General features: G+C 34.2%; 1 protein-coding gene and 1 long non-coding RNA gene across 3 annotated transcripts; one reads left to right on the forward strand and one right to left on the reverse strand.

The window, feature by feature from the left end:
* Positions 1-1,977: 1,977 nt before the first annotated feature.
* On the reverse strand, positions 1,978-3,619 carry LOC110864848. The gene is made up of 2 exons (XR_002550115.2): positions 2,627-3,619; positions 1,978-2,481 (listed from the first exon to the last, which is right to left on the reverse strand). It is a non-coding gene; the product is annotated as an uncharacterized LOC110864848 (long non-coding RNA).
* Positions 3,620-17,062: 13,443 nt separating this feature from the next.
* Positions 17,063-23,839, forward strand: LOC110864823 (protein NETWORKED 1D). Of its 2 annotated transcripts, none has more exons than XM_022113985.2 (4): positions 17,063-17,311; positions 17,797-18,037; positions 18,127-21,968; positions 22,706-23,839. In XM_022113985.2, exons 2-4 carry the CDS (start codon positions 17,935-17,937, stop codon positions 23,672-23,674), a joined length of 4,914 nt encoding a protein of 1,637 aa, XP_021969677.1. In that variant the 5' UTR covers positions 17,063-17,311; positions 17,797-17,934; the 3' UTR covers positions 23,675-23,839. The 2 variants fall into 2 exon arrangements, with proteins under 2 accessions (XP_021969677.1, XP_035834074.1); XM_035978181.1 differs by having other exon boundaries at positions 18,142-21,968.
* Positions 23,840-25,919: the final 2,080 nt, after the last annotated feature.

Here is a 25,919-nt window from a genome sequence, read left to right on the forward strand (position 1 = left end):
AATCACGCATAGGAACATATAATCACGCATGGATTCAGTTTTTTTTTTTTTTTTTATAATCACGCATGGGATACAAAATCACGCACGTTAAGTTGATCAAAAAAATAATCACGCACGTTATCTTTTTTGTCGCGTACGTTAATGTAGGTTAAGCCGTTTTGTACATTATACTTTCTATATATATATATATATATGTTTATTTTTAGTAATCACGTTGTTATTTACACTTTCAAACTTTGTAGTTTTATCTTTAAACCGGACTAAAATGTTTGGTTTGCGAATTGGTTTTTAAACTTACTGGTATCAAACTACCATTTGCTTAATCGTAAGTAGCAAATAAACCAACATATGTTGCACAATCCTAAAAGTTTTCTCCTTACTCATGTTAAATATTTTTTTCTTTACTTAACGTTTTTTTTTTCTTCTTCTAAAAATATATCAAATGATATGTTACATGTATCTACCGGGTCAAACCAACGCATGTCATAAGTTACTTGTTTCTAGTGTCTTGTAAACCCAAACTATGAAAGCACTTCGAAACCAAATGTATTAGTGGTTTGTTTTAGGCTTGCTTACATAACAAACATACGTTGATGGTCTAGTGTCATCAGGTATATAAACCCATTAGATCGGTAAGGGTTCGATTCAAATCTCATAAAGTGAGCAATAGATAAATATTATTTTAAAAGCATAATTTAGAAAATTTTGTGTTAGTCACTAAAAGAAAAAAAAAAGGGTTATTGAATTTTAATAATCATAAATTTCACCAGTTGGCCGAGAATAATCTCAACTTTGAAAATTCCCTCCAATAATCCTAACTTGTAAAATTTGGCTGCCATTGATCATTTTCTAACATAAGTGCACTTAAATCAATTAAAAATTGAAGCTATTGAGGACACCAAATTCTTATATGTTTGAAAAAGACCAATGGCGGCCAAACTTTTACAAGTTGGGATTATTGGAGGGAATTTTTAAAATTGGGATTATTATCGGCCAACTGATAAAACTTATGATTATTAAAATCTAATAAAAAAAAAAAAAAAGAAAGTTACCATCCCAAACTCCATAAACAACCATCTCTAAAACCAAACATTTAGGTATATCATGTGTATCACATGAGAATCACTAACACAACATTTTTTGTGTTGAAGGTTTAACCGAACATAACATAGTCGTTACCAACACATTAATTAAAATTCGAAATTCTTTTTCTTTAACCATTATATCAATATCCTAATAGCAAACTAAGACATTAAAATAGAAAACTACATTTATAGATCTTGCAGTCGTAACATTACTATGCATGACCCGTTGGATTCGACTAAGTAGCTCCACAACCTCATGCGTAATGTAACCACCACCACCACCATCATCATCATCATCATCATCATCATCATCATCATCATCATCATCATCATCATCATCATCATACTCAGTAAATCCCACCAATAGCAAAGCAAAGGTAGGGTCTGAGGAGGGTAAGATGTAGACAGCCTTACCTCTACCCCGTAGGAATAGAGAGGCTGCTTCCAGTGAGACCCCCGGCTCAAAGGTAACCAAAAGTTTCAAATGCAAATGATACAAAAACGTATTGGTTGTACATCAAGAAATGCTTTCTCGTGTTTGGTCTCTTTGCGTGAAACACCTTTTAAAGCGGTCTAACCCAAACTAGTTCGGGATGGTGGTTTGAAATGCTTTTCTTTTTCTTTTCTTTTTTTTCAAAGTTGTTAATTTATATTCAAAGTTCTTTTTTTTTTTTTAATTTCAAAGTTTGGTTTGTAAGTTTCCTACCGTGAACTGAACCCCGAAACCATTTTTTTTTTTCAAATCATAAAGTGTAAACCGAACTTTCCATTAAAGCATGTTATTATTTGTCAAATCGAATGCATGTTATGATTTTTCAAATCGAACCATTATAGTATGTTAGACCTAAAATAAACTGTTTGATTGTTTTCATTTTTTAGTGATAGTCTATAGTTTACAACAACAAACCTTCTAAGACTTTTAGGAAATATACATCGCTCGGAACAGGAGAGATAATGTGCTCGTAAGGAAGGTCTGACCTCAGATATCACCAACATATTTTGGAATTATTGGTCGTGGTTAAGATGGGAACTTCGCAAAAGTGTTCTTAGATGAGAGTAACTCCAAGATGGATAACGTCCTGAGAAATCCCCACCCAGACAAGCAAAAAACACAGTCGTGAGTTCATTGTAGGCAAAAGTGCAAAACTAGAGGTGTATATGAGGCAAACCGCTCGTGAACTACTCTTGTAAGGCATAACGGATAATATTGTTTGGTTTAAAGTCGGATGTTACTAATGGTATATATCATATTCGCTCATGTCTAATTCGGTACGAGGGCACAAGCATTATCAAAAATGGCGAGTCCTTATAGGTGGTTTGGTAACTTGTTGGACAAATCCCACATCTTCGAGTCTTGATTTGATCAAACCTCATCAAGAACTATAAATCTACAACTCTACAAGAAAGACATGATTCTAGCGCTTTAAATCTCATATATAATAACTAGGGCTGCTAATGAGCCGAATGAACACGAACAAGACTTTGTTCGTGTTCGTTTGTTAAGAAATATATGTGTTTACAAACTTTTCTTGAACACTTACTGAACGAGATTTTGTGTTCGTATTCGTTTGTTAAGGAAATGAATTTGTTCGTGTTCATTTGTTAACTTCAGGCTACGAACAAAAACAAACATTAATTAACACATATGAGCACAAACTAATGTTTATAAACACAAATGGAAACAAACAAACACAAATAAACGTTCATGAACAAAGTATATATAACACACTAACACATATCAAATATTTAATTTGTCGAAATCTTGATGTATTTAAATAAAATATAAAAACTAAAACATTAATGAACTATCGAACAAAAACAAATACGTTACCAAATGTTCACGAACATAAATGAACGAACGCGGACACTGTTCATATTTGTTCATTTAACTAAAACAAACGAATTTTTTTCGTGTTCATTTATTTAATAAATAAACAAACACAAACAAACTTAGTGCCGAAGAGTTCATGAATTGTTCACCAAACATTTGTTTTGTAGCCCTGTAGAAATAACTATAAATCATAGCATATATATAAATTAAAAAATCAGGAAATCAAACATAATTATTTTGCTACCAGAGAATTTCAGGACTCATCAGAAGAAGACTGCAACGGTCCCATCTTTATTAACACTGAAAAAAAAATCAAAAAGAAAAAAAAAGGAAAAAAACATGTGCAGGTGAAGATGCTAGTCTGGAGGATATATAATTATAGTTTGGAAGAGAATATGGACCCACCGGAGATAGAGTGTCGTATAGAGAATGACGACGGTAGGGCCACCGGCCACCGCACGCCACCCAGTCCTCACCAACCACTTTTGCAACCGACCCACTTCATAAATAGCCACAAATTCTTTTTTGTTTTCTTTGATTAAAAAAAAACGGGTTTGATATTTGAGTCAAACGGGTTTTACTGATAATTTACCGTCGTGCCTACGGACGGATGAGTTACCGGGTTTTTCCCAAAATTGGTGGTGAACCACTCGAGTTACTTTCGGAGTTGCTTGAGATTGATTTGTTGACACTTAAAAAAACAAACACTCTTAGATGACGTCATGCATTTCCTTTAATTTTTTGTTTTCTTTGCTCTATTATTTATATGCTTTTATTTTGTTTTCTTTGATCTATTATTTATGTGCTTTTTAATTTTATTAGTGTCACACAAAATGAGTGGTGAAATTACAAGTCCACCAAACACATGATGAAAACATAGTTGAAACTTGAACATCATCTAACAAATAATTTAAGTTTTTTTTTTTGTTTGCATTCTCAAAAGTCAAAAATCCATGTCATGTTGTGTTGTCAATTTTAGTATTTAAAATAAAAATAAAAATGTAAGATTTAATTGAAAACATTCCTTAAGTGTATGTGTTATGCGATAAGGCATGGGCGACTGACGTTACTAGCGTTAAACGCCAGCCCTACATTAGCGTGAAAGAATGGGGTGTGGGGGCATTTAGGTTTGCACGGTTTGTTCGGTTTGGTTATTAGCATTAAGCTTAACCGTAAGCGAAGTCATCGGTTAATTCGATTAATTTGTCGGTTTCCGGTTCGGTTCAGTTACTTTCGGTTAATAACCAAATCAAACAAAGGTTAAAATTTTTGCTTAGAAATACATGTAATAGAGGTATAAATACATGAAATGAAAGTATAAATAAATGAAATGGAGGTACGTACATAAAATGAAAGTATAAAACATGAAGTGGATGTATAAGTACATGAAATGAAAGTATAAAACATGAAACAGAGGCATAAAAGCTATAAATATATGAAAATATAAATGGTTCGGTTAATTTCGGTTCATTTTCTGATTCAGATTTAATTAACGATTCAATTATTGCACACCCCTAGCATTCACAGATATCTCAGAAACTTTCTCTTTTTGCCAATCACAAAACAACAAATTACAAATTTGTTTTTAATCTTTTTGAATTTATTTAGAGTGAATTTCAAGGATTATCTTTTATCTTTATACCCATTTCAGGCAATGTCCTTTATGTTCAAAATTGACAAGTTTTGTCCTTTATGTTTTCAAATCATACACGTTTTGTCCTTTAGGTCTAACCCAGTTAATTTTTCAGTTAAATTTAGTCATGTGCTTTGCACATGAGAGCATTTTCCCAGTTCAAATTTGGTCTCTTCCACCCATCACCACCTCCGATCCACCTCAATCACAACCTGCCACCACCCACCCCACCCTACCTCCACCTCCATTAACCGTCGCAATTACCATGTGGCACCTTCCTCGTCACCTGCCATCATAGACTGCAGCCACCTTTAAATTCGAATAAGGGTTATACCTTACCTGCACCACTGTTGCGGCCACGAGTTGTAACTGGAATCCAAACCCGCAGGTGATATATCTTCACCCAGCTTGGTTCTTAAAAAACATTGAAACTAAAATGGATGCTTAGAAAAAGCAAGTAAACGAAATTAATGATGTGGATCTCACCTTCCAATTCAAAATCGATGTAGTCCAGCAAAATTTTGTTCTCGTTGAGTTTGATATCGTTGATCTGTAGAGAACATAAAGTAGGTGGGTGGTATTAGTGGAAAGTATTTATACATGGATATGGAAAACTAATTAATTAATACATACCTTGCACCGAAACCAAGCAGCATGAAATCCGTCCTCAAATGTTCTCATTTCAGCCAGTTGCCCAACTTTAAAGCTTGGCCTTTCCATTATGCCATCTGCACATCAACAATCTCCCTGATGAGGAACAATTTTGTGAACAAAAAACTCCTAAGTGTATCACTGTTTTATTTTCAATTCAGTGAGTGATAAGAAGAAATCAAACCTTGAATTTAGGGTTTATTTCAACAGCTTACAACTCGTCGCCCAATTCCAACTGGTATCTGAACCCAACAGCTTTCAACCTAAACAAAAACTACACTTAATTAATTGTTGCGGCCACGAGTTGTAACTGTAATCCAAACCCGCAGGTGAGGTATAACCCCCAATTTGAATTTAAAGGTGGTTGCAGTCTGTGATGGCAGGTGATGAGGAAGGTGGCACATGGTAATTGTGGTGGTTAGTGGCAAGTGGTGAAGGCGGCGGTTGATGGAGGTGGAGGTATGGTGGGGTGGGTGGTGGTAGATTGTGATGGAGGTGGATTGGAGGTGGGGATGGGTGGAAGAGACCAAATTTGAATTGACAAAAATTCATTCATGTGCAAAGCACTTGACCAAATTTAACTGAAAAAACTAACTGGATTAGGCTTAAAGGACAAAACATGTATGATTTGAAAACATAAAGGACAAAACTCGTCAATTTTGAACATAAAGAACAACGCCTGGAAATAGATATAAAGATAAAGGACAATCCTTAAAATTCACTCATACTGAATCTTTATTTTGATAGTTTGATGGATATTAAAATCATTACACACTTGAATGGAAAAAAGTGAGTGAAAACCCTATTACGAATTAGTAGCCAGTTTTTGACATGACAATAAAAACTATTGAAACCCTAACATATTGGTTGCGTAACGGAAGATCTGAGTGTTTAGTTGTTAACAACAAAAAAAATAATTTACAGAACTTTATAAACAATTGAAAGAATGAAAAATGTGTCAATCCCTAACAACTTTAAAGTACTAGCAGACATGTACATTAATGAGGGAAATTTGATACATGATATGATAGGAGGTTCACGTACATGGAAAATGTAATTCACACTAGACATGAAAATACATTTAATGACTTTTAAGTCTTGGAGAAATGTAGGGATAAGCATTTGGTACTGGGTACTGATACCAAACCAGTATCGATTCGTACCGGGTATATTTGGTACCGGCACCGGTGCCCACTTTCCCCGTTTTTCGGTACCGATAAATACGGGTACCGTTACCGAACCGGTGTATTCGCTACCGGTACCCATTTTTTTCATTTTTCGATACCCGTACTTTTGGTACCGGTTCAATACCGAACGAGTACCGTGTTTATCCCTAGTGAAACGTATATACGCGACCACATGTTCACATATGTTGTGGCTAGAGGTGTAATTTTTATTTGGTTTCCTAAAGAGTTAAGTTGTAGTGTGATGTATGTTTGAGACTTGTATTTTTTACATGTTAAGTGTTGACTATAAGAGATGAACATCAATGTGAGAAGAAACGAGCAACCAAGGGATCATCAAACAAATGTGACTAATTACACAACCCATATGTGAAAGTATATGTGCTTATCATGTTATGTGTTAATTATGAGTTTGTGTTCTTTTGAATATCGAGTATGATTATGAATTACTAGAGGTACTATGTGAAGTATAATTTTCGTCTAGTAAAAGAGCAAAGTCTCATCATGAGGAGTACGCAATGAGTATGTACTATGTAGTCTTAAACAACATTATTTGATACACAAGGGTTGCTCATTGAGATAATCTTGTTCTATCAAGAGTAGGCGCACATGATTTTTAATCACATATGATAAGTGTAAAGGTGCCGGTCATAATGAGAACATGACCCTATTTTGAGAATCCGTGTTAATTAACTCATGAGAACTTATTCTAACATGGAAAGATTGTTGTAACTTCATGTGCTTATAATGTGTTGTATTGTGTGTGTGAGGTGGGGGGGGGGGGGGGTTGATTTGTATGCTTTAAGTCATCAAAAGAGAAACTTAAGTTATAAGCATTTGTATTGTACGCCCACTAGCTTATTATATGCTCTTGTGGAAGCAAATATGCTTAAAGTCACCATCATACGCTACCATATACACCACCAGGCCAAAATGGTGGTGACGTATAATTAGTCCAACCCAATGTTTTATATATCACTTTGAATATCTTCTTGAGTTGCTTTTAAGTATAGGATTTCTTGCTTGGGTAATTGTAATCTCACTTAGCTACATGCTAATATTGTGCGCATAAAATTCAAAGTAATATGCACATTGGTTAGTTATTGACCAAGTTCATGGGCGAGATTAGAACATCAAAGTTTTTGAGAAGTCGTCTTATTTTTTGGTTGTATATGTGACATGGAAATTATGTTTGATAAAAGTAATTAAACAGTTGACACCTGTTTTTTTAATAATCATGTATTCAAGTATACAATGTTTTGGGTGTTACGTCATCCTTATCTCAAATTCGGCCACCCATCTCACCACCACAAGCCACATCAAGTAAACCACCACTATGAGGTCGTTTGTATGAGGCAAACCACCACAATTAGCCACCTATGTGCATACACATATGGCGGACCACCACAAGTCGTATGTTATTGTACACGTTATGCAAATAACCACCAAAAGTTACACCTTGGTTGTTTATAAACATGAGGCGAACCACCACTACTTAATGTAGCAACACAAACCCATGCCTTCGCTTTTTAGGAACTCGCTCTTGTAGATGATGACACAAATACAATTACAAACATATATGTGTGTTTTTAGAAAAGCATGGGAATATACAATATTTCTTATGCGTGCACATTTGTGTATTGTACGTATAATATTTTGTTTTTGGATTAATTAACGGATACAATTTACATTAGATACAAAGTGTATATCATCGTAGGTTTTTTTTTTTTTTTTTTTTTTTTTTGTTAAATAGCTGTTGTAAACGTAGCTTTCTTTTTTAACATGTAATGCACTTATGGTTTGATCCATTACATAAATTGACTAGGTGTACAATGTACACGCAATAAATATTTTTATACCTTTTTCAAAGCATGTACTTATAATGTTATATTTATATGCAAATAAAAATACACTTTATGCACATATACATAGTTGCAAGCAGTGTTGTAAAAATCGGTATTAATCGGCGCCTAGGCGCTAGTCGGGCATTGGCTGATTAATATTGAGCTAGTCGGACCATTAGTCGGTAGTCGGTCCTAGTCGGTGCTAGGCGGCCCAAATCGACCCAAGTCGGCCAAATCGTTTCTAGTCGGCCCACTCTTTTTAAGTTTAAATCTGACCCAAACAAATGTTTTAACCATTAAATACATGCCCAAATTGTTTGGTTCCACTCTTGCACAAAAAAAACATGTTTCTAACCCCTTAAAACATATTCCATGAGGCCATGACTGATATGTTAATGTATGAATGTTTAACTACTTAAATTGCTATGTTTTAAATTTCGTTGTTTGAATTTTAAACTATTTTTAAGTATTGTATTGATATTAATGTGTGTATTGAATGTTTAAATATTTGATTTGCTATGTTTTAAACTTAGTTGTTTGAATTTTGAACTATTTTTATGTATTATATTGATATTAATGTACGTGTATATATATACATTTAAAAATTATATATAAAAATTCCGATCTGATTAATCCCGATTAATCCTGATTAATCCCGATTAATTCCTAATCAGTACTACACCGCCCGACTAGCGCCTAGCGATCTCTACAACACTGGTTGCAAGCAATATAATAAGAAAAACAAGAGGGGTGATAGAGGATCAGAGAGAGAATAAGATCAAGAGAAATAAAAAAGGGAAAATCATACTATTTTACCACTTTTATTTTACAAAAGATAATTATATAGAGAATCACATTTTGAGATTTTATATACAAGTATTTAAATGGTTCTCGTACTATTTTAACATAGTTTCATTTCGCACAGGAGACACCCCTTTATGTGCATACTAGGACTTTGACCCGCCGCGCGTTGCGGCGGCGTCAAAAGTTAAAGTAACTCGCATTTATATCGTATATTTGATCCAACTTTTTTTCGAAAAAATTACGTCACCGTTGAATAAAAAAGTTTTGCAAGGAATTATTATTATTAAATCATGTCTAGTGAGCTGAGAAGTAATGCCATTATGTATATATGATTGGTTGTGTGAGTGTAAAAAAGTAAACGATGACAAGATCATAATTTTTAACTGGGGGAGAAATCGTAATTTTTGAAATGGAAGCAAAATCATAATTTTGAGCAGAGGGCAATCGTAAAAGTATTTTGAACTGGGGGCGAAATCATAATTTTAAACTGAGAGCAAAATCATAATTTTAAGCTTTGGGGAAAAACATAATTTTATTTTGAACTGTGGGCAAAAGCGTAATTTTGAGTTGGGGGCAAAATCGTAATTTTGAGCTAGGGGCAAAAACATAATTTTTTTTGAAGGGGGGGCAAAATCGTAATTTTAGACGGAGGACGCAACCGTAAATTTAAACTAAGAGTAGAATTAGAAATGAATTTTTGAACTGAGGGCAAAAGCGTAAATTTTGAGTCAGACCAAAAATATAATTTTATTTTGAATTAGGGGAAAAACGTAATTTTAAACAAAGGACGAAACCGTAATTTTAAGCTGCGAATAAAATTAAATTGAAAATGGGGTACACAAAATAAGGATAAAAACGTATTATATTTGACCAGACTCGTTTCAGGAAAAAGTTTATGTCAAAACGTTAATCGTTTCCATTGAAACGGGGATTGAAAGCGACATGTGCGTTAAAACTGCCATACGTCGCGTGTTACGGCTGCGACACCTTAGTTGTTTATAGTTGGCGGTACGTTAACCATATAAAAACACGCGTTTCGGCGTATCCAATCTAACTCAGTGTAACCTATACAAGTATTGCGGCTACAATGTACGATAATGACATTAACATGTGATGCCCACATGTGAAATTAAGCGTTTTTTACATTGTCACACACGGTATGTTTGTGATATTAACGTCATTTGACATAGATAAAAAGAAGTATGTCTCAGTCGTTGTGGTGTAAAGTTGTAATGGTAACTTAGACAACCATGTAAAATCGTAAAAGTAATTTTGACATTAAAACAGTTAGGCATGGATATAAAAACATATTAACGTGTGACACGCTACGGTGTAAAATCATAAAATTAATTCAAATACAATGAGACGTCAAATTATTAAGTAGAAGGTTGGCGGGTCAAATTTATTAATTACCAAAAATTAAAACTAAATGTGTAACTTACTTAAAGAATAAGGGATGGAGGTGTCAAATTAAAATGTGTAGGGACCTACTTTTATTATTAAGATACAATAAATAAATATTAGATTATATGTAAATAATTAATTTGAGTAAGTTTTGACTCGAGTAATAATCACATAAAATTTAAACTCCAATTTTGAAAAGGTAAATTTAAATTGCATTTGAAAGAAAAAAAGTAAAGTAAAAAAAAAAACGGAAACTGTAATTGAGAAAAAGGAATTCTAAACTGTATTTGGAAACAAAAGGAAACTTTAATTGAGAAAAAGGAAGTTTTAACTCTATTTGACAAAAGAAGGGAAGAATAAAGATTCGAACTACCTTTTGTTTAGGTTAAGATGCAGCAACCACTAAAACAAACTACAACTTGGTTTCCCTTAGCTCAACTAATGTTTATATATAAAAGTAAAGGCGGTGGCTGTGATGTGACAGCCACCGACCTTTCTTTTTAAGTTTATATACAATATAATAAGATTACATGTGTTATTTTAGCGAACTTTATAGTTTTGAACACTTAAAAATCAAAACTAACTATACAGCATACCCTTGAGGACGAAATCAAAACTAACTATAAAGCATACCCTTGAGGAGGAAATCAATAACTATAAAGCGTATAGACCATTTACGCTATTTGTATAATTTACAAAAATTAATTACGCCCCGCTTTTGCTTTTGGTATGCGCATATAATGTATATATGTGTGGGCGCTCAGAGAACAAAAGTGAAAGTGCATTAATTTTAACGTTATTTTACTAATTTCGTGAAAATAATGTTAAAAGAGGGGAATAGTTAATCATGCATCATGTGGTGAAGTTGATATCTGAAAGACAATGGAGTACATGCACTAATTGACCATTGTCTTAATTGTCGAGTGTTATGTGTCTTACGTCCAAGATTTGATGCAAAACTACCATCGAGTCGGGGGTCTCACTGGAAGCAGTCTCTCTATTCCTACGGGGTAGAGATAAGACTGTCTACATCTTACCCTCCTCAGACCTTACCTTAGATTTGTTATTGGTGAGATTTACTAAGTATGATGATGATGTTATAATTTAATTAATTGTGATTTATCTAACAAAAAAAGTTATGAACTGCCCCTATTATATTTTTGAGTAAATTACCTTTTGAGTCCCTATGTTTTAGTGGTTTTAACGAATCCAAAATCAAAAAAGTTTAACGCCCTAAGTCCCTAATCGCTCGTTTTATAACGTTTTGAGTCCAATTTTTAAAACTTGTACTTTGATTTGGGACTCAAGTGGTTAAAACCACTATAACACAAGGACTTAAAACGTTATAAAATGAGCAGTTAGGGACTCAGAGGCTCAGAGCATTAAACTTTTTGATTTTGGACTTAGATGATTAAAATCATTAAAACACAGGGACTCAAAAACTAATTTATTCTATATTTTTATTTGACAATGACTAGTTGGTAGTTTTAAGTCTATTAACATATAATAACAAGTATCATTTTTCTTTTAACAAGTTACATCACCATTAGAATAGAGATGAGACATTTTACCACTATATCATGGCTCAGGGGCAGATCTAGGTCATTTTTGTGGGTTTTTAGGAACCCATTCGGTTTAGAAAAAATGGGAAAAATTAGTGAGAACCTCGTATAATTTGTAAAAAAAATAGTAAGAATTAGTAAGATTCAAACAAAAAGAACCCATTGAAAAAAGTTCTTAGATCCACCACTGACAGGGCCGGATGTATAAAGACATTAGGGGTAGCCTGGGCTATTCCTCAATTTTGTCGACGGAGTGTAAAATTAGTGCAAAAAATATTTTCTCTCCGTTTTATGTATTGGGGACACCCCTGAGCAAATATTATGATACCCCTAGATCCAAAATAATTTTTTTTTCGAATACTCCTAAACTTGTCTTCTAAATCCGCCACTATACCATACCACACCGTATTTATTTGAGGGAATTTACTAATAAATTTATTAGGTATAAATTAAAATAATGCATGCTAATATACATGTATTATATTATTAGCTAATCATATCAAAAGTAATACTTGTAAAGTTAATAGGATTAGAAAAATATAAAGAATAATTGGTCATATAAGACCCGTTCCAAGGCTGGTTTAGCATACAAAATTTGAAAGCTTCTTTGTCAATTAAATTTCATTAAATTAAAATTTTAAAATATTTAAAAAACTATAAAACTTATCGAGCCTTGATTTTGGCACGTGAATGGGTAAATTCCAAACGCGATGTCATAGTTGACGAGCTCGCCTCTCCTTCTCGAACCGCATTAGCCGAATAAATCCTAGCATATTAACATTAACATTTTTATTAGAAAATAGAACAAACAATAGAGTTATAGAAAATATAAATGATCGGGTTCTCGTTTTAGCGTCGGCGAAAACCTCGGTTTGCACGGTTTTGGAAACATCTGGTGAGGTTAAGTGTTGGGGGGATTCAGTTTCGGATATGGATTCGGATAGTTATATTTTAAATCCGCCTGTCGGGACATCTTTTGTCTCGTTGGTGACTGGTGATCAGAGATTGGAATGAATCTGAATTGCTTATTTATTTATTTATTTACTAGTTTATAGACCCATGTATTACATGGGTTGAATAAATAAAATATCTTACATAAGTTAAAAGATGATAAAATATTATATAAAAATTGCTTAAAACTGCCCATAATCAAGATAATGTCAAAGGTTTTTTCTTTGAAATTTAGAGAAAAATATGATAATTTTGAAATAAATTTACACATATTAAAATACCAATATGTAACTGATAATTATTGCTAATTATTATTAAATACATAAGTTAAATTAACAATTTAAACAACTTGAATTATAAATAATTTCAAATGAAACACTAACATCAATAATATGCTAGTACTTCTAAGTGTTAAATATTAGCTTGAGCATAGATTTAATTAACGGTTTTCACTTTAATATAATATTTTCTTTTCTTTTGTGTCTTTGTGACAAGAACATTAAAGTTTATTTTTTTTAATGGCTATAAACTTTTTATACACTGAAGTTTAACAACTTTATTTCTTTGGTTTTTTTTTTCTTTCGGTTGTTATATAGAGTGTCGTTGGTAGTGAACCAAACCGGTATCGATTGAAATTGAATTCCCGCCGAATCACACAGGGGATTTCAGTAATTATTACTTTAAATTATATATTAGTTATTGTTAATAACTAAAGCAAATCAAATCCGTCCCGTTGGTTTATCCCACTAATCAAGTATAAATTTAAGATGCTATATAAATATCCTCTACGATAATTAGAAATAACTTCATTGATTATAAATTAAAATATAAGTTAAGGATTATATACAATTTAATTTAAATACTCATTAAATTATTTATATTTTTATAATTTAAATATTTTAATAAAAAAAGAAAGCAAAGACAAAATCCATATAATCATTAAAAAAAATAAAGTTTAAAAAATTGATACAAAGATAAATTAAGAGCATGTATAACAATCATTTATATTTATATTTATATTTATATTTATATTTATATTTATATATTATTTAGATATATTATATTATATATTAATAAATTAGAGTTAATTTAATATATTAATAGTATTAATTAATTTAATTCATAAATAAATTAAATAAGAGAATGCCACATGGCATTAGATGAAAATAAATGAAATGAGAGAATGCCATTTGTCATTAACTTCATTCTTTTATTAGGATTAGATTTATTTATTTTTGTTTAGTGGTTTGTACTATTATAAATTTTATGCTTCTTACATGAAGATGTGTAAGTTATGCAAATAAAAAAACCATGAAACTGATTTTTTTTATGTTTTTTAGTTTTGTACCGTTTGGTATATATATAAGTACTTGTTAGTAATATAATAATTAAATATCGGGTTTGTGATCTCACTGGTAACTTGTTCGTAATATAATTATTAAATACCGGATTTGCAATCTCACTGATAAGATATTCTCAACGCGTTAAGAAGTCAGAAGTGTAAAATTAAGCTAAATTAGCGAAATATCGACGCCAAAATGATACATGTGTTAAAATGGAAGTGTTTTTGTATGAAATTGCATGCAAACTTGTTTAGCAAACATTTTTAGTTGTCTCACTGTGAGCCGGGACCAAAACTCTTGTGCTTGTACAACCAGAGTTTGCGTAACAAAAAGTCTTATGATTAATGACAATTAATTTGATTTGCCTATAATTGTCTATTAAGTTTGTTAAATTGTTATTAAAAAAGTCAAATACAATTTAATATTTGTGTTTATCTATTTATGCGATTGAACACTTTTCTTTTCACAATTAAGTATTTTTCTATTTCAACTGTTGTACCATGAGAAACGCTTATGTGTGATGACGAAAACTGTTTCGTGAGAATTGTGTCAAACACCCTTATGGTGTTCAATTCACCACCAACTTTTAGATTTATATTCAATATCCACATGATGCAATTTAGGGACGGTAGTTTTTGATACGACCTGAACATGATACAAAAAGACTAGGTTTTGGAATATGAGTCAAACCGGTTGACCCAAATTTATGTGGGTATGATTAGGGTAGAAATCTTTTACACAAATAATAATGTGGGTCGTGTTCGGGTTACACATTTAAACTCGCTAACCCAACACAATTAACACCCTTAATGCAATTAATCTTTCTTTTTTCCACCCACTCGACTATTTTCTCTTTCCCATTTTTGGCTACACAAGGCTTTCTTCTTTCCTCTTTGATGGCAAAATCAACGACCAAAATCATCGTCTGATCCTAAACCATCCAAACTACTCTTAACATATAAAAATCGAAATGTGGAGACCCACATGGACTCATATGTGGGCGTCCGTCTGTCCTCATGGATATATCCATCTTGAATAGCCCACAAATGAGGCCGTGCAATGCGGCATCGATGGGTGGATGCATCCATTGATGTCACACGAGTGCTATGTGGCTCCATAACTTCTTATTTGCGGATGGTCTTAAATTAAAGAGCGTAAAACGCTTTTACCTTTTAGAGATAGTATATATTTCATAAGGGTTATTGGATTTTATCACCCCTAACTATTGGCTATTGGCCGCTGCCACCCTCAATTATCACTTTGACGCCCGTCATCCCCAACTTAACACTTAACGTGTTCTATCACCACATCGTCAACTGATCACTAACTTTTCATCATGTTACTATACTTTTGGGGGTGTCATAGGGATCTTACAAAGGTTTCAGGGATCTTAGGACACCCCAAATGTATACTAACAGGATTAAAAGTTAGTAATTAGTTAACGACGTGGTGACAGAACACAGTAAGTGTTAAGTTGGGGGTGGCGGGCGTCAAAGTGATAGTTGGGGGTGACAGCGGCCAATAGCCAATAGTTAAGGGTGATAAAATCCAATAACCCATTTCATAACACCTGTGTGTGCAAAGATAATTATAGAAAAAAATAGTCTTAATGAGTAAGAACAAATTAATAACTTATTATCTATACGAGAGAAAGAGATAAAAAAAACTATTATATGTATTATAAAATTAAGCCTATTATAAGCATAAAAAACTATCAACATATAATCTTCTTTTATGTATATGAGTGGCACCGTTTTCAGAATGGTAACATTCTAAAAACAAATTTAGTAATTAAATCAAATTAAGTGGGATGAGCGGCTAAAATACCGTTAGTGATAAAAGTTAACTCAATAAATATTAAGATTTAATTAAATAAGCCAGATGTTAAATAAAAGATAAATGAATGCTTTTTAGAAGTATTTTACCGGCTCATCCCCAATTAATTTGGTTTAATTACCAAATCTGTTTTTGAGATGTTACAAGAATCAAACTACACCGGTTAATCATCTAGTTATCATCCGTCACACCAAGTAATTCCACACTCCAAATCCACACAAAACACACTAATTTTATATTTGCTCTAAACTAAAGCAATCATAATCATACACACACACATTTTTCTAGAAAAACTTGAATGATTTATAATAAATGCCATTTTAGTCCCTGTGGTTTAGATCATTTTGTCAGTTTAGTCCAAATGTTTTATTTTTCGTCTGTGGGTCCAAAAAGGTTTCACTGTTGCAATTTTAGTCCACTGACTTAACTTCATCCATTTTTTCTGTTAACGAGGAGAGCAATTCGGTCATTTTATATTTAATTTTATTAACTAGAAGAACAATTCAGCCATATAAAATGACTGAATTACCTTTCTCGTTAACAGAATTAATGGATTAAGTTAACCCAGTAAACTAAAATGGCAACGGTGAAACCTTTTTGGACCCACAGGCAAAATATGATACTTTTGGATTAAACTGACAAAATAACCCGAAACACATGAACTAAAATAACATTTAACTCTTTATAATATAGTGGTAAATATAAAAAAATTGAATATTTATATATATAATATATTAATATTAATATAGTGGTAAATAGAAATAGTAAGTCAAAAGTATAGAAACAATTATTCAACAATTTGTCTCATTTCACATTTTGTGAATATCAACTCTCCTCCTCCTTCCACTTTATCAATTATTATTTTATTATTATTCTTTTTTTTTTTTTTTTGAAAGGCATTTTTTTATTATTATTCATCATCATCAAACCGACAGCTCTCTCCAATTCACAAAACGGCAAAACCCACACAACTCTCTCTCTCTCTCTCTCTCTACAACAACAAGAATAACAAGAAGAAGAAATCATAAAAAGACGAACTACCGTTACTTCTAGAAACTACCGCTGCCAGATCAAGCTGTCATGGGTTAAATTCGAGGCCCCAATACCCCCTCTTAATTCCCTATAATTCTGTTTATTCACTTGCTGAATATCATCCAAATCACAACCCAATTTCAGCTTTCCGGTAAGTTTCTTCAATTGTTGATGAGATGTTGATCACCTGTTTAGAGTCTTAGGTGCCGATCGGTGAAGAATTTATCGGTTTTTTAGGTTAATTGTGTTGTGATCATGATCGATCGGAGTAGAGGTTTTGGATCTTGTGTTTTAGGGTTTGTTACTTTTTGCTTTTTGTTGATTTTGGAGTTGGGTGTGGCTAATTAAAGTTTTATAAGTGTTAAAAAAATCATGATTAATATTTTTTACAATAAAAGTTTTTTTTTTTTTTTTTTTTTTTATAACGGCCAAAAACTAGTTAAATACAACCCACATCTGAATTTACAGAAATTTTGAAAATTTTAGACATCAATTTTTTTATAATTTTTCTTTGTTTTTTAAGGTCAATAGATAGTTAAATACAACCCACATCTGAATTTATAGAAATTTTGAAAATTTTCGCTATTAATTTTTTTTTTTTTTTTTTTTTTGATCTGAAATTCTGAATTGTTACAGGAAGGATACTGGAAATTAAGGTTTTATACTTTTTATCAGTGCTGAATTGTGGGTTGATCTAAATAAGTTAATCCTTCTGTGGTGAGAAAATTTTGCTGTCGCGATTCGGATTAAATTCGGAAGACGTTGGAACGAACGATGGCGTCTCTGTCGAAGGCGGATTCCCGGCGTATGTATTCATGGTGGTGGAACAGCCATATCAGTCCCAAGAATTCTAAATGGCTTCAAGAAAATCTTACAGGTATGAGTTTTTGATTCCGTAAAAGCGTATTCGACATTTCTGTTGGTCCTTGTGGAAGTTATTAACATGTTCCTTGTGTGCATGAACAGATGTGGATATCAAAGTGAAAGCAATGATAAAACTCATCGAAGAAGACGCCGATTCATTCGCTAGACGCGCAGAAATGTATTACAAAAAACGACCCGAGCTTATGAAACTGGTCGAAGAGTTATACAGAGCGTATCGTGCCTTAGCCGAAAGATACGATCACGCAACTGGAGCCCTCCGCCAGGCCCACAAAACAATGACCGAAGCATTCCCGAATCAAGTCCCCGCGGGATGCGACGACTCAGCGACTAATTCTCCGTACGATACCGATCCTCAGACCCCAGATTCGAGAACCACCCGAAACCCGTATTTTGACCCGGATGAGTTACAGAAAGACGGGTCAACAGGAACTGCAAGAAAAGCGCTTAACTTCAGTGATACGGAAGATGCTAGCAACGATAAAAATGGGACCCACGATCGAAACCTAGAGAGTGTCGGTGTGGATGATAAAGAGATCTTGTTGTTAAAAGAGGCCTTGGCTAAATTAGAAGATGAAAAAGAAGCGGGATTAAAGCAGTACATCGAGAGTTTGGATAAATTAGCGAAACTCGAGAACGAGATTTTAAAATCGCAAGAAGAATCTAGCGAACTCGCCGATCGTGCAAGTAAAGCCGAGGCTGAATCGCGGGAATTGAAAGACGTGTTGCAAAAGTTAGAAGCGGAAAAAGAGGAAAGTCTTGAGCATTACCGTCAGGCGCAAAAGAAAATCGAGGAAATTAACGAGCAAAATTTGAAGGAAGAAATCGATAGATTGAAAAATGAACGGGATGCGGCGTATGACCAGTACAAACAGTCGTTGAATTCGATATCGGATTTGGAAAATAAGTTACGAGAAGCAGAGACGGAAATCGAAAAGTTAAAGCTAGCGATTGCGAAATTAACCGAAGAGAAAGACGCGCAAACGGTTTTATACCAGAAATGCATGGAGACCGTTGCGAGTCTGGAACTTCGACTTGTATGTGCACAAGAAGAAACAGAAAGGCTGAAAACCGAAATCGATAACGGAGTTTTACGTTTAAAGGAAGCGGAAGAACAACGGTTAGTTCTCGAACAGTCAAACAAGAGTCTTCACATGGAACTGACGTCAATGGAGGTCAAAATCGGGAGTCAAAGTCAAGAAATTACCGAGAAGCAGAAGGAGTTAGGGAGGTTATGGACGTGTATACAAGAAGAGCGGTTACGGTTCGTGGAGGCCGAAACCGCGTTCCAAACGTTACAACAATTACACGCTCAATCGCAAGAAGAGTTACGATCAATGGCGGGAGAGTTAAAAAACAGGGCACAGATCTTACGCGAAATCGAAGCGCGTAACGAAGTTTTGGAACAAGAGATACAAAAGCAAATCGAGGAGAACAAGAATCTTAACGCGATCAACTTATCTTCGGGTGTTTCGTTAAACGAAATGCAGGCGGAGACCAGTAGCTTAAAAGAAGTCAACGGGAAGCTCGAGGAAGAGGTTGACCTTCGAGTTGACCAACGAAACGCTCTTCAGCAAGAAATATACTGTTTAAAAGAGGAACTAAACGAATTGAATAAAAAGCACGGGTCCATTTTGGGGCAGGTTACGTCTGTCGGGTTGAATCCCGAAAGCTTCGAATCATCTGTAAAGGAGTTGCAAGACGAAAACGTCAATTTGAAAAACGAATGGCAAACGGAAAAAACCGCAAAAGAAGCGTTACTGGAGAAATTGGAAATTATGGGTCAACTTCTCGAGAGAAACGTGGTTTTGGAGAATTCGTTATCGGATTTGGGTGCGGAGTTAGAAGGGGTACGGGGAAAGTTAAAATCACTCGAAGAATCGTATCAATCTCTTTCGGAAGAAAAATCGAATATCGTTGTCGAAAAGGCGAATTTATTAGGGCAGTTACAAGTAACAACCGATAATTTAAGTCAAGTTTCGGAGAAGAACACGGTTCTCGAGAATTCCCTTTTTGACGCGCATGTCAAACTCGAAATCTTGAAGCAAAAGTCGAAGAGTTTCGAAGATTCGTGTCGGTTGCTTGCGGATGAAAAGTCTGCGCTTATTAGCGAAAACGGTACTCTTGTCTCACAAATGGAAGTTACCGAAAGAACGTTAAAGGATCTAGAGACGAAATACACAGATTTGGTAGAGAAATATTCGTTAATGGAGAAAGAACGAGAATCTACTATTCAAAAAGTCGAAGAGTTAAACGTATCATTGGCGTTACAAAATCAAGAACATGTTATTTTTGCCGAAAAGAACGGTAAACAGTTGCATGCAATGAGAAGCGAAATTCAACGCCTGCAAGAAGAACGTCGAAATAAAAGCAAAGAATTCGAAGAAGGGTTGGATAAAGCTTTCGATTCGGAAATCAACGTCTTCGTGTTGTCGAAATGCGTGCAAGATCTCGAAGAAAATAACCTTTCGTTGTTCAATGATTATCGTAAACTCCAAGAAGCGTTACAGTTGTCGGAAAGTCTCGTTCGTGTGTTGAAGCAAGAGAAAACCGAAAGCCAGATAAAGATCAAATCTTTATCCGATCAAAACAATCGGTTGAAAAACGGGACGCACCAGTTGTTGAAATTTGCGGGTATTTCTTTACACGCTGGATCCGAAAACGGGCAGGAACAAACGTATTTCGATAGTATACAGAAAACGTTCGAGGCTACAAACCGTGCCGTAATCGAAAACGAAGAAAAAAACATGAAGTTGGTTGTTGAAATATCGATTCTAGTCGCACTTTTGAGGCAGTTTAAAACAGAAGTGGCGGATCTCGAGGCGGAAAAGCGCGATATTCAACAGGAGTTGCGTGTTCGGTCTGAAAAGATTCTCGGGTTGGAGAACGAGGCCCAGAAAATGTCGGAAACGAATGAAGCATTAAGATGTAAATTGATCGAAGGCGATATTAACGAATCGGGGTTACGAACTCAGCTAGGGAATATACAGTGTGAATTATCAATTGCTCAAGAAGCTTTCCGAACGTTACAGATGGAGAATTCGGCGGTTCTCGAAGATAACAAATCTTTGTTGAAAGATAATTTCCATATCAAGAGCAAGATTCGTGCTTCCGAAGAGGAAAACGGAATCTTTTTGACCGAGGTTTTAAGTCAAAACATTCTCGCACAAGCTTTGAAGAATTACGTTGATGAAAAACATGAAGAAATGTCGACGGTTGAGAAGAAATTAGAAGATGCGGGAACGGAAAACGTTGATCTTAAAAAGAGTTTGGAAAAATCCGAACATGAGTTGAAAACCGTTATATCCGTTCGTGATCGACTAAATTCGGATTTAGCAAACACGAGTAATTTGCTGCAAGTAAAAGAAAAGGAACACAAGGAAGCGGTCGAACAAATTATGATGTTAGAGAATGACAAAAATGAGTTGTCGGAGATTTTAGCCGATTTGCGGAGAGAAAACGACGAGGTTAAAACGACAAACGATCAACAACGGAAACAAATTCTCGAACTTTTACAAGAAAATGATCATTTGAGTATCGAAAACCAGATTTCTGACGTTAAAATGCAAGAATTGACGGAAAATCTGGAAAAAACTGAGGAAAAGGCTCGGTTTTTGGAAACCGAAGGGTCGTTAGTTTACGGTGATTTGCAGACGTCTACGATGTATCAAGTTTTATTGGAAGAGAAGATCCGTGAACTTACAAAAGTTTGTTTGAATCTTCAAGAAGAATATAACGCCAAAGACGTGAATCATGAACTGCTTAAAGAAAAAACCGACGTTTTGGAATGTGAGAATGCTGATCTTAAAGCTCGTTTGGCTGCTTACGGTCCGGCACTTGAATCTTTGAAAGATAGCATCGTATCATTGGAAGATCATATATGTATCAGAACCAAAGTTCCGGAATCCGATAACGAGGATGCAAAGGTAATTGTCGAATATCTGATAAAAGTGCTAGGCCTGTAAACGAACCGAACGAACACGAACATATAATCGAACATTTTTTTGTGTTCATGTACGTTCATTAAGAAAATGGGCATGTCCGTGTTCATTTGTTTAAAACCTAAACGAACAGTTCACGAATATAAACAAACAAACTTAAACGAACATAATTTAACAAATATAAAACAATACAAATGAACATAAATGACCAAACATAAACGGACATAAAGTAGTTTTTTACATAAATTATTTATTAATTACGATAACCTCTATTACGGACATAAAGTGGGGGGGGGGGATATTCCACGGTCCTCCCAACCGCCGAGGTGATCCCACCTCGCAGACCGCCACCCAGCAAGCCTGAGTCATATGTATAAAGTAGTTTTTTATATAAATTATCAATTAGTCATATGTATATAAGTAGTTAGAAAACCTCTTTTATGTTTATATTTGTATAAATACAACTCCATACGTATTTGTTAAAATATAAACTAACAAACATAACGAGCATTAACGAACGTTCACGAACATAAATGAACAAACAACACGTGTGTTCATGTTCATTCATTTAATTAAACGAAAGAATAAATTTGTTCATTTATTAAATAAATGAACACAAACAAACTTCCCACCAAACAAGTTCACGAACGTTCGGTTCGTTTACAGGTCTAGATGAAACCGTACTATTAACGTTTCAGTTAATTAATGATTGCTATTTTCAGGGTGGTGAATCCGCAACAATGGAGCGAGATGCGTTTGTTGAGTTGCAGGATCTTCAGAGTAAGGTTAAAGTTATCGAAACGGCAGTAGTCGAAATGCAAATGCGGTCGATGCAACAGAAGTTAGATTCAGATGCGAAGCTGGAATCCGCAATGCAGCAGATCGAAGAGTTGAGTTCGCAAAAGAGTTCTCGTAGTAAACCGAAATCACGATCGGAAATCTCGGAAGCCGCCGATCCGAAAGATATCATGTTAGATCAAGCGTCAGAATGTTCGTCATACGGTGTAAGCAAAAGAGGAACAACCGAAGGTGAGATTTGGGAAACCGCGAATGATTCGAAAAGTATGTACATACACAATCCAACCGCTTCGGACGTGTCTCTCGATAACATAGTGGATAAGCTAGAAGTTTCTAGAAGATTCAAGGAGTCTCGTGGTGATGACGAAAGCAAGCGGAAAGTTCTCGAACGATTAAACTCCGATGTTTTAAAGTTGACGAATCTCCAGATTACGATCGAGGATTTGAAACGGAAAGTCGAGATCACGTTACGTAGCAGACGAGGAAAAGCGATGATCGAATGCGAGACGCTAAAAGGCCAACTCATGGAAGCCGAATCCGCGATCCAGAAACTATACGAGCTTAACGGGAAATTCGTAAAACAAATAGAAGGTATCGACGACGGAGGAGAGAGCGAAAGTATGAGAAGAAAAAAGGTGTCGGAACAAGCAAGAAGGGTGTCGGAAAAGATCGGTCGGTTGCAGTTAGAGATACAGAAGATACAGTTTGTGTTGGTGAAACTCGATGATGAAACCGAAGCAGCAGGAAAAACGAGGTTTATGGATAGCAGTAAACGGGTGCTGTTGAAAGATTATCTTTATGGTGGCGGGAGAACGAAAGCGACGGTTAGTAGCAACAGGCGGAAGAAAGGCCATTTCTGCGCGTGTGTCGAGCCTTCGACTAAAGGCGATTGAGTTTTTCGATTATGAGTTGATTTAGTGTGTGTGTTTTTTTGTTTGTTATATAATACTAATGAATGAATAACTTGTGGTTTTTGGGTTTAGACAGGAGGGATCTAATCTCATTTAAGAAGCCATTTTAGAGAGCTTGTTTAAAGTTGGCCTTTCATTCTTGTAAAATGTTTTTTTTTTTTTTTTTTTTTTTTTTAACTATCGTTTTTCGTATACATATACTTATTCTCATGTCGGAGCTTGGTCTGAGGGAGAAAGCGTATCCCGTCGTTTCGGTCAAACACTACAAAGTACAAACCCTATGTGAATCCTCATTTGTTTTCTACATGCTCTTTAAAGGTTCTTTAAAGGTGTTTAGTTTTGTTATCAAGATGACCAAAAAAGTCAAAGATGTGGTTCACATCTATTTTCTCTGTGATTATTTCAATCTCAACCGGTTTTATTCAATTTCATTTAATGTCTTCACCACTTTTTTTTCTTTAGCTTTTCAAGTAAATAGTTTTGTGAAAACTAGATTGGTGAATATATTCTTTTTTATTTATTTATTTTTTTTTTTTTTGGAAATTTTTGAGAACTTTGTTTGTTAAGAAAACTAGTTTTTTTACTATCGTCGCGTTGCGGCGAACGTCTTTTATAGTTTTGTCTGTGTTTACATGTGTTTTGAAATCACTACAAGCGTGTTGCGCACACGGAAACCTTTCACAATAATAACAAGAAAATATAGGAAAAAACACTAAAAGATAACCAAAAGAAAATCAACAAAAAAAAGTTGTATAATAATAATGTTGTTCATATAAAACCTGTGGTCAGAGATGAGTAAATGATACTGGGTACCGGTACCGAATTTCCTGAACCGAAAGATCTTAAGTACCAATTCGTTACGGCTTTTGGCGTTCCTGGTACCAGTTCGCTACCGTTTTTTTACCTTCATGTATCGGTAACGTAACTGGTATTTTCGGTACCAGTACCGATTCAGTATTGGTTGGCACCGAGCTCATCCCTACCCCTGAAACTAAAAAAAGAAATCATTAAAAGTTGAAGAAAATCAACAAAAAAAGTTGCATGATACCGTTGTTGTTCGTACGACACCCATGATCAGGGATGAGCAAATGGTACAAGGTAGCAGTACCGAATTTTCAGAACTAAACGATTTTTAAAATCAATTCAATACCGACTTTTGGTGTTTTCTGTACCAGGCTGGTGTCGGTTTTTACCTTCATGTATCGATAACCGTATTGGTTTTTTCGATACCAGTACCAGTTGACATAAATTTATCTAACTTAAAAAGTAAAGAAAATAATAAAACTACTTAAAAGAACTATCTATATATAATCTAAAATTTAGTTACATGTTCTATTTTAAAATCAACATTTATGATGTTTTAAATGCAATACTTAAATTAATATTGATTAAAATAATATAATCTAAAATTTAGTTACATGTTCTATTTTAAAATCAACGTTTATGATGTTTTAAATGCAATACTTAAATTAATATTGATTAAAATAATATATTACAAAATCATAAGTCCACCTCCATCCACCTTATTCCTTTTAATTAGGGTTCTCTCAACCTCTGAAGCTGTGGAATCGATCACACCATTTCAAGGAACTCCTTTGGATGTTCAGCCTACGGTGAACGGTTGGTGTCGGCTGCTAGAGATGGAGACTTCAGTGGTGTGGTGCGCTCGGGACTCGGGAGGCCAGAAGAGGGTTTGAAACGTAGGTAATTCTGTTCTTGCCAATTATTAGTGTTTTGTGTGTATTGGTTGAATTTGTTTGTTGATTAGTGATTAGGGTATGTTAGAAACAGATTTGTAAATTGGATTATTATTTGTTTGGAATCTGTACTATAAACTGATGATTTTAACTTGAAATAACAATAGTGGTAATTTTGAATTGGATCCTTGTGTTTTTAGTGAAGTGTATTGATTTGATTTTGGGATTCTTTTTGGTTTTATTTAGAAACATTTTTTGTTGCATAAAGACTTCACTTTTGTATGTGTTTATGTGTAATTGAATATGTATTTTGGTTGGTGATTAGGGTTTGTTAGAAACAGAGTTGTAAAGCGGATTATAATTTGTTTGAAATTGCAATAATTAGTTTAAATGCATAATGCATGCTCACATCCAAAACATCCCACAATGATGACATGATAATTTGGTTTGATACTGAATTGAGTTAGGTAGTAATTTACTAAAGCAGATGGTGTGATCTTGATGTTTCTTGAAATGGGTTCTTTTGCTTT

The sequence above is a fragment of the Helianthus annuus genome, chromosome 1 (assembly GCF_002127325.2).
Source record: "Helianthus annuus cultivar XRQ/B chromosome 1, HanXRQr2.0-SUNRISE, whole genome shotgun sequence".
NCBI lineage: Eukaryota > Viridiplantae > Streptophyta > Magnoliopsida > Asterales > Asteraceae > Helianthus > Helianthus annuus.

Bases quoted from the DNA above. Each gene is read 5' to 3' on its own strand.
- LOC110864823 (XM_022113985.2), top strand. From the start codon at position 17,935: ATGGCGTCTCTGTCGAAGGCGGATTCCCGGCGTATGTATTCATGGTGG. The intron at 18,038-18,126 runs GTATGAGTTTTT...GTGCATGAACAG, and splicing joins GCTTCAAGAAAATCTTACAG to ATGTGGATATCAAAGTGAAA. The intron at 21,969-22,705 runs GTAATTGTCGAA...TGCTATTTTCAG, and splicing joins CCGATAACGAGGATGCAAAG to GGTGGTGAATCCGCAACAAT.